General features: G+C 37.2%; 1 protein-coding gene and 1 pseudogene across 2 annotated transcripts; one reads left to right on the top strand and one right to left on the bottom strand.

Moving 5' to 3' along the window:
- Positions 1-1,766: 1,766 nt before the first annotated feature.
- On the top strand, positions 1,767-4,785 carry LOC129297286 (cysteine proteinase 15A-like). Of its 2 annotated transcripts, none has more exons than XM_054935641.1 (4): positions 1,767-2,267; positions 2,383-2,498; positions 3,185-3,431; positions 4,232-4,785. In XM_054935641.1, exons 1-4 carry the CDS (start codon positions 1,808-1,810, stop codon positions 4,513-4,515), a joined length of 1,107 nt encoding a protein of 368 aa, XP_054791616.1. In that variant the 5' UTR covers positions 1,767-1,807; the 3' UTR covers positions 4,516-4,785. The 2 variants fall into 2 exon arrangements, with proteins under 2 accessions (XP_054791616.1, XP_054791615.1); XM_054935640.1 differs by having other exon boundaries at positions 1,768-2,263; positions 2,379-2,498.
- Positions 4,547-9,233, bottom strand: LOC129297287 (V-type proton ATPase subunit a3-like; annotated as a pseudogene).
- Between the last annotated feature and the right edge of the window lie 267 nt (positions 9,234-9,500).

Below are 9,500 nucleotides of genomic sequence, written 5' to 3'. Positions count from 1 at the left end.
AAAAATAATAATTATAATTCAACAGATTAAAAATATTTTATATTTTTTTAATAAATAAAGTATAAGTTATCATTTAAGCTGTGTTTGGTTGGGGTATTCAGAGGGGAGGGGACCCTCCCCTCATATTGCTCCCCTCCACTTTGGGATTTTTTTGGAGGGGAGCTAAAATTTCTGACCATCTTCCCCTTGATAAATCATCTCATTGGCACTCCTTTCCTCTGGCATTTGAGTTACAGTCCACCGTCTCCAATCAAGTTGCAGTCTATCGTGACCCCTCCCCTCATATTGCTCCCCTCCACTTTGGGATTTTTTGGAGGGGAGCTAAAATTTCTGACCATCTTACCCTTGATAAATCATCTCCTCATTAGCACTCCTTTCCTCTGGCATTTGAGTTACAGTCCACCGTCTCCAATCAAGTTGCAGTCTATCGTGACAACCATAACCCAACCAATAACAATCATTCATATTTTTTGTAAACCAGTTGAAGCAGAACATGACATCTAAATATAGTGCCTCGGTGGGAAGGGAGAGAGCATGATAAATTTGATGGCCGTTGTTGTCGTGACTTAAGAAGATGCAGCAATCTGAGGGAGTGAGCAAAGGGAGAGAGCGAGAACAAGGAGCAAAGAGTGAGAACGAGGGCGAGCAGCAGAGGGCAAGAGAACGATGGGAAGGGCTTTACTGTTTTGTGAACCACTTTTCCTGCATGTTTTAAAAAATATTAGAATATTAAAATTAATTTGAAAATTAATAAATAAAATAATTTAGTTCTAAATTGAAAAAAAGCTGTGTAATTTGGGTTAAGTTATAAAATTAATTTACATAAGGAATAATTAAAAAACACAAAGCTTAAATACAAGAATATAATAATAAATTAGTTAATATTTCCCTTCACTTTTCCTCCTAAATTAAATAAAAAATTATTAAAAATTACTTTCCTCCTTTCTCCCACCTTCCCCTCAAACCAAACACAACCTTATAAAATTTGTAAATGGTGTAGTTATCTTCATATTTGTAATACTGAGTTTTTCTGGCAAAATGGTAATATCAAGATAAAAGTAAAATTAAACACTAAAATGAAAAATTTATTTATATTTATTTAATTTATTTATTCACATTCTTTCCTGAAAATGTAAATAAAAATTTATTTTATTCTACAATTTATTATTTTTTACATGTCACAAACATAAGAAATAAATTATTTTATTTAAAACCTATTATTTTATATACATTAAAATTCTGAAAATAAAAAAAATCTCCCATTAAGTTGCAAAACCACATTTTTTTCACAATTTATTATTTTATTGTAAGTTATACGCGTACATACTTTTTTTTTTTATTATAAGTTTCATATTTAATTTTTTTTATTGTAGATCCTGCATATACTTTTTTTTTTAAAAATAAAACTCATATATTCCTTTTTATACTGCGATGCCCTCATTATAAAGAAGCAAAACTAGATGAGCACTGTAAAGCACTAAATCTACAGTATGCATTCGACAATAATTATTATACAATTATAATTATAATTATAAATATAAATTATACACTTCTTTCTTCTGAAAAATAAATCATTGGGAAAGAGGATAAACCTTGTTACGTTGCCATTGGGCGATAGCTAGTCCACCTGTTCCTCCTAACCCCGAGTTCCGTATTTGATGCACGAAACCAGTAATAAAGAACCACGTGTCGGTATTTTATTGGACAATGTTGGTTTGCCGCCTTCTGGGAATTTCTTATTAAAGCTGACAAAAAAATCTCACTGGCTTATCTCTCTCACAGTGCCTCCTCCCCTTGCGTATTTCCAATGGGCCGCCACTCGCTATTGGCTCTCTTGCTCTTTTCCCTCCTATCAGCCGCGGTCGCAACGGCGGAGGGCATCGACGATGAAGATGATCTCCTGATACGGCAAGTGGTGACGGACAACGACGATCACTTGCTTAACGCCGAACACCATTTCTCCTCCTTCAAAATCAAGTTCGGCAAAATCTACGCTACTAGAGAGGAGCACGACTATCGTTTCGGTGTCTTCAAGGCTAACTTGCGCCGGGCTAGGTTACACCAGAAACTTGATCCCTCCGCCGTCCACGGCATCACAAAATTTTCCGATCTTACTCCCTCGGAATTTCGCCGGCAGTTCCTCGGCCTTAAGCCACTTCGTCTTCCCGCCGATGCTCAAAAGGCTCCAATCCTCCCTACAAACGATCTTCCTACGGACTTCGACTGGCGAGATCGTGGAGCAGTCACCGGCGTCAAGGACCAGGCATGTGTATACATCGACGCTTTGATTTTCTCCTGGGCTTTAGGCTGGTTTTGTTTTTCTTTCTTTTTTCATATTTTACCTTTTAAATGGTTAATTTTTGGGCTGAATTGATCAGGGAGCGTGTGGATCGTGTTGGTCGTTTAGCACCACAGGGGCGTTGGAAGGAGCTCATTTTCTAGCGACGGGCGAGCTTGAGAGCCTTAGCGAGCAACAGCTAGTGGATTGCGACCATGAGGTTTGTTTCACCTCTCTTTGACGTTTAGAGCGGCCATGCTCTCCTCTGCATAAGCTAGGTTTCTCAAGGGAATATTTTGTGGAAAAAGAAGAAAAGGGTAGGATGATTCGTTGTTTCATTTCCTGACTTAGATAATCTGGTTGCAATAGTAACTTCATTTATTACATTTTAGTGTGAATCAGTCGCTTTGTTTTTCTGAAGACTGTAGATATAGTAATAAACGGAAAGTTTTCTGAATTTTTTTTTTGGATGAATTTCTTAGGATATTTTCTATATCGGTGTTTCTGATAAATTATTGGAGCTCAGTTTCACCTCGGGTTGCTATTTTGGCGAGTTTGACTTTTATGCGAAGAGAAGCGTTCCATCTTTTTTGTCAATTTAATTGATTAATTGATCCAATTGTATTGAAAATTTTAATCTCATGTAAAAATTTTGGTCTCTTCATGCGAAGCATACGCAGTAGGCAGTTGATGGGTTTTTGTTCTTTTTTTTGGCCTGAAATTGATGTGTTGATTTAGAAGGCAGGGGTTTAATTAGGAAAAGAAAACGGAGGACACATGACTCCATCTTGTTTTCATAAGATGGTATGGGGCCACGTCATTTTAAAAGAAGTTATTGGCATGGGAATTAATTTCGTGAAAATTGATTTACACAAACATCATGATGTAACATGTCAATGTTTTCAGTGTGATCCAGAAGAAGCTGGAGCATGTGATGCAGGCTGCAACGGTGGGTTGATGACCTCTGCATTCGAATATACTCTCAAGGCCGGTGGGCTGGTGCGAGAAGAAGACTATCCTTACACGGGAACAGACCGTGGTACCTGCAAATTTGATAAAAGCAAAATTGCTGCTTCCGTGGCTAATTTCTCTGTGATTTCCATGGACGAAGATCAAATTGCTGCAAATTTGGTGAAGCATGGCCCTCTTGCAGGTAGCTACTTTTTGTGATATAACACAACGGCCTTTACTTCCTCGTAGGAAATTATTTAGAAGTGAAAAAAACTACGATCCTTCATTAAGGGTTGCTAATGTGAATGATGCATAATTTGATTCTGATATATAAAAAAGTTGGGAAGAGGAAGAAAGAAGGGAAAACAGAAGAGAGAAATAGGGAAAAAAGAAGTGAGAGACGAGGGAGAAGAGAGAAAAAGAGAAACAGAGGATAGAAAATAAAGGGAATAAGGGCTTGTTTCGTTTTTTTCTCATTTTTGTTTTTAAAATAAAAGTTGTCTTTCAAAACAAAGCAAAATGAGAATCCATCTGATTATGTTAATTTGAAAACAATTTTAATGATTAATGATGATGGCCTTTCATAGTGGTTCACCATAACTGAAAATAATTTACAATAGTTATATATAATGTGCTTTAAAAATATAAAAGGAATTGAAAGCAATTTTAAATTGTTTCTAACTTTTTTAAAAAAATGAAAACAGTTTTGAAAACGTTTGAATTCAAAACACTTACCAAATGATTTTTTGTTTTTAAAAGCAGAAACCATGCAGACCCTGATATTTCAAATTTCAAATTATGCTTAGTCTCTAACTTACACTTGGGATCTCTTAGATACACTATTACATCCCTTTATTCAAACAGAACCTAACTAACCACCTCTAACAAACTAAACAACTTTTATTTATTTATTCTTTACGTATCAGATTTTACCTTTTTCTGGCTTCGAAACGATTTAATGCCTAATTAGAATAACACTGACTTTTACTTTGTTTTGCGCAGTTGGTATCAATGCAGTTTTTATGCAGACGTACATAGGCGGCGTTTCATGCCCATACATATGCGGAAAGCATTTGGATCACGGGGTTCTTCTGGTGGGCTACGGGTCTGCCGGTTATGCCCCCATTCGCTTCAAGGAAAAGCCCTACTGGATCATCAAGAATTCATGGGGAGCCAACTGGGGAGAGAATGGGTATTACAAAATCTGCAGAGGTCGTAACGTGTGTGGAGTGGATTCCATGGTCTCAAGCGTGGCTGCTGTGAGTACTTCTGCACACTCTTCTTAAGTATGTCTACTAGTTCCTGCCCCAACTACTAGTTTGGAGTTTGTGTAAATAGCAAATATGTCAAAATGTAGTTTCATATCCTTATAATTATCCTCTATATAGGAACTGGAAATTGTGCCCCGTTCATGTTCTTTTATGGTTTCTGGGTTTACTTTGTAACTCTAATTATCGGTTGCACCACCTATTGTTATCCTCTGCAATATTAATAGTACCAGAACTCCTGTATGGAACCATATGGTCTGCTCATAATTTATACAAACATTTGACGAACATGCTACAAGTATAGACAGGGTAGCTAGGGGTGGTAGCCTCTTGAAACTTGCCAGGCTCCACTATTGGCAAACTGACATACTTGGTCAAAGTGGCATTCGGCAACTATGATTCATCCTCTTCATTAAGTGAAGTAAATGAAAATGGGCAGAACTTGTAACCATTTCCCTCGTAGAACTTGTTCTGGAACTCTACCCAGTGAAGCCTCAAAGCGTGCAAGAACGCACTTAAAGTTTCCATTATCAGCAGCACACCAACAGTGGCGCATATGAAAACAGTAATGCCAATAATGAGAACGAATATGTTGTTGAACCTGCACAAGTCACAGAAACACATGGAAGGAATTTTGTGATGGCAAAATAATGTGTTTGCTGACACTACTGCGAAGAGCTTACCCCCATGCCAGAAGTAGAACTTTGTCATAAAATACACTAGACAGCTCTGAATGAGCTAGGCTGAAAACAACCACAAAAAACAAAAATTAAAATTAGAGCGTTGGAGTATTGCTGATGTGCATTTGCTATAGGAAGATATTTGACTCCTAAGCCCCACAGAAAAGAGTCGCAGATGAAGCATATCGTAGTCGTAGGTTAGGCTAATAAGCCAAGACCTATAAACTTGCGGAGACAATGGACAAGACATCAGCGAGGTGGTTTAACCTTTGATGCGGTTGAGTATTACCATCCTTTTTTAATGCTATCATGAATTTAAATATTCTGCTGTAAATGATTTATTGCAAGTAGTGTTAAAAGAAAGAAGTAAAGAGAGAGAGTTGGATGTGTGTATATAACTAACATGAACCTCGGACACTGTCATTCTTCTACTTAAGGCATTGCAGCACCTCAGAACAGAATCCAGATACATGCAATGGCATAAACAGATTTCCATTTGCCATAGTCTGGATATGGAGACCTAATCACAATGATAAAAGTGCTGTGGGTTGGGGTCAGACGGAGGTGCTTGTAGATATGCTGCTCTATGTCGTTCATTTCAAGGTTTCTTTGAACCTAAATTATGCTCAGCTTTTGGGCATTTTAATATGGCCAGATTTGTCTGAAGGGTCTGACCGGGTTGCAAGGTCCATGTAGGTGTTGTCACACATGAACTTCAAGTTTATCGAAACCCGGTCTAATGTGCATTGTTGAATGTAGTCACTATGCATCCGTTGAAGTATACATATACAAACAACATAGTTTTAACTACATACCTGAGAGCCCATAAACGTAAATATGATGCTGTGTTGGATACTGCGCCAAGAACAAATTCTATTGTGTGTATAAGTTGGTGCACAAAACACCTCGCTGAAATCAAAATCCTCATGATGTTCGGTGTCACTATGTGGTTCTGCTTCAAGAGGATCGTCGATGGCATGAAGCAGAGAGTAGGATTGACCTTGATGTCTCTGACAGAACATGTCATTAGCGATATGTTGAGTGTCGAAAGCAGTGGAATAGAACCCCCCCTCCCAACAACCAAAAAAGAAAAACAAAAAACAAAAAGAAAAGAGAAGTATAAACATAGGCTAGCTCTTACTTCTCGATGTTGCTTCTTCAGGAGAAAGGGTTGTGGGAATAGCATCCAAGGTACAGCAATGAGTGCCAAAAATAACAACACAAGCTAGAATAAAAACTAGGATATTTTAGACGTGACATCGGTTCATCACAGCTGAAAAGGAAGGAAAAAAGAACAATATTGAAATCAGTATTTAAACTTTCTTACTTGAAGGAGCTTCTGGCCTACAAAGAGCCGGTTTTCACCCAAATCATCAGTTGGACTTAAGAACATGTATATCATCACATGATACAGGTCCGCTTGAGATCCAGTACACCATTTAACGATTATGAGGAGTGAAAGGTAGCCGAACAAACTATTCAAAAATATCATCTGGGGAATAAACTGGTGCCTGAAGTAACGTTAAGTAAATTAAGTTGTTACTTTGCGCACATAAACTGACGACATTAACACTTGATGCAATCTCCTTCTATTACCAGATATTTATGTCATTTCCAAAGTATTTTGCATTACGGTAACTCAATATAATTCCAACATTCATCTGGGCTACACCCAGTAGGATTGACATCTTCATCTTTAGGGAGTTAAGAAATGGCAATTCACTCCTTGTACCGCGCCATTTAGGATCCAAACCAAATGGATAAATTCTTCGGACTCTAACCAGACCAGTTGTGCCAGCATCCCTGCAAAATTAATAATAAACAATACTTTCACGGAATGTCACTCGAGGGGTGGGGGGTTATTTGTCATATGAATGATACTGATAATAATCACCTGCATGAAGGATCACGGCATCCATAGGCAGATGGCCCAAATAGTTCAAATGGAACAGAGAAGAATTCATTGTATATCAATCCTGTGTAGATTGAGAACAGTGCCATCATCATTATAACGTAGCGGCCACCAAAAATCATTTCTACGATATCCCCAAGTTTCTGTTACTAACAACAAGAAGTAAAGCCAATGCACCCATCAAAAAGGGGGGAAGCATTTTGGCATGGACATAAAAATTCATGAATGAGTCAAGTACCTGACTAGAAAATTTGTTCCCTCTGGTAATGAAATATAAAGTAGCCAGCAATAAGCATGTACCATGTCCCCAATCACCAAACATAACAGCGAAAAGGAATGGAAATGTGATGATTGTGAATACACCAGGATTTGCCTCACGGTATTTGGCAATTCTGTCAATATTACCAATAGATTTGAGTTCTAGGCTGACAATGAATGCATCACGCTACTAAAAAAATGAATTGGCAACAGAACATAAAAATTCACTAATTAAAATGATAATCATATGATGTAGGGATACAGAAAGGCCGTTTTTCCCTGTAAGGTTGCAGACAACTTCAGGCTCCATCATTACGCTTCTGTCCCATAATAAATACAAATTATACAATCTACATATATCACCAAACATCATATAAGATCAAATTGAACTTTATGGAGGAATTCCTTCTATTATATAAATTCAGTGAGAGAACATGTCTTCTTTTGTCGGAAATTAAAGTGAACTGACTTCAGATAAGGCTGACAAGTTTAGCAGTTTTAACATTTTTTCCCCTAATTCCACCGTCCATAATGTTTACTACTGTTTGTTTCTCAAAGGACTGAGCTAGCTTGCTGTAAGTACGCTCAAGCATCACTTAACGAGACTATGTTTTGAGCATTCAGGCATGTGATGGCATTCTCTCCTTAGGTGATCCAAGCATACGAGGTCCAAAAGAAAAGATGAATAATGTAAATGGGGTAGGATGAAGTTACAAATCATCAAGTTGAGTAAATTAGTTAAGAATATACAAAATGTAAAAGCTATTTCAACTAAAAAACTTTAAAAGCATTATAGAAAAAACATATAAACGAACAGTATATTTCAGTTCTCTACTAACTGTCACTTAATGTTACGATGATTACTCTAGATTAAAATTTTGACATTATAATCTACATATCTTTCATGGTTAATATGAACACAGAGTTGTCATTGTCGGACAGATATTACATTGGATTTGATTCATATTAATAGTACAGCCTAGAACGTGAATTATATCAAAATGAAATCCCCCCCCCCCAAAAAAAAAAAAAAAGAATTCTGAGATGAATATGTTGATCCTAAAGTGACTTACCCATAAGCATCTACAATTTCTTGAAAAGCAGAAGTGAATTTGTTTGTCCGGAAGTAGGTAGGTGGTGATTCCTTTGCTTGTAAAACCTGGAATATGGCGCCAACTTGTGAGTTACTGTCCATGCTTGCTCGCTGCAATGCACTTTGAATCTGCCAAGCATAAAATTCAAAACTAATCAGATAAATCAACCGACAACATATTTTCACATTGCGAACCGCAGAAAAAAATATTTTTAGGTTTTAGATGCACTATTACATGTAAAATTATTCGTTGAAAACAAACCTGATTTGTTGCAAAAACAGGGCACCAACCTTCTGCGAACAAACATTTCCTTGTCACATCGATGCTAAACATATTCAAAGTGTGATAAATGGATTTTACCTTCTTCACCTGTTGATCAAAATTTAAGAAACATTTGAAGTAAGGTTCAATTAATGAAGCTCAGCAGCGTAATGAAAACCGAGACAAATGGGCACATAAAATACGTGTTTTATCAGCAAGCCCCTAGGCATACGAGATTGAAAGAGCTAAACAAACCAGAAGGCTCCACAGCTCGCAGTGATATCCAATTGTCTGCAATATAGTGCTCCTGTGTAGCAATCCAGCATCAATGGTAGTCTTCAATTCGGAAAGTCTTCCGGACACCTACCAAGTGCAACTTAAACTTGTTTATAAGCAAAAACATGGCATCAGTTCGATAATCTTGTAGACACTCCTATCAAGCTAATAATGTCACTCTAGAAGTCTCTTCTGAACTTCAAACTAGTCTCCTCCTTCACCACAAAATACAGGAACCATTTCCCCAACAGTCATAGACCTTCATTACAACAAAACAGGAAATGCGTGTGCCATATAGAATAAGTTTTCCCATCTATCTCACTTGCTTTCGCTGTAACACAAGTCTCAAATTTACTCAACTCAATCAGAAACTCTGTTCACCCAACTAAAAACACACACACACACACACACACACTATATATATATATAGAGAGAGAGAGAGAGAGGAAAAGATATCCACAGGATGTGAAATAGTCATATAAAAGAAGAGGAAGCTAGGGAGAAATCCAAAAGAAAACTGTG

Source organism: Prosopis cineraria, unplaced genomic scaffold, assembly GCF_029017545.1.
Source record: "Prosopis cineraria cultivar Desert tree isolate PC_DT_omini unplaced genomic scaffold, ASM2901754v1 PC489, whole genome shotgun sequence".
In the NCBI taxonomy this organism is placed as follows: Eukaryota; Viridiplantae; Streptophyta; class Magnoliopsida; order Fabales; family Fabaceae; genus Prosopis; species Prosopis cineraria.
The sequence above is the reverse complement of the archived record's forward strand: the minus strand, read 5'-3'. Positions and strand labels throughout refer to the sequence as shown.

Excerpts from the sequence above, each read along its gene's own strand:
- LOC129297286 (XM_054935641.1), top strand. The coding sequence starts at position 1,808 with ATGGGCCGCCACTCGCTATTGGCTCTCTTGCTCTTTTCCCTCCTATCA. Across the intron at positions 2,268-2,382 it reads CGGCGTCAAGGACCAGGCAT|CGTGTGGATCGTGTTGGTCG; the intron begins GTGTATACATCG and ends TTGATCAGGGAG. Across the intron at positions 3,432-4,231 it reads GAAGCATGGCCCTCTTGCAG|TTGGTATCAATGCAGTTTTT; the intron begins GTAGCTACTTTT and ends TGTTTTGCGCAG.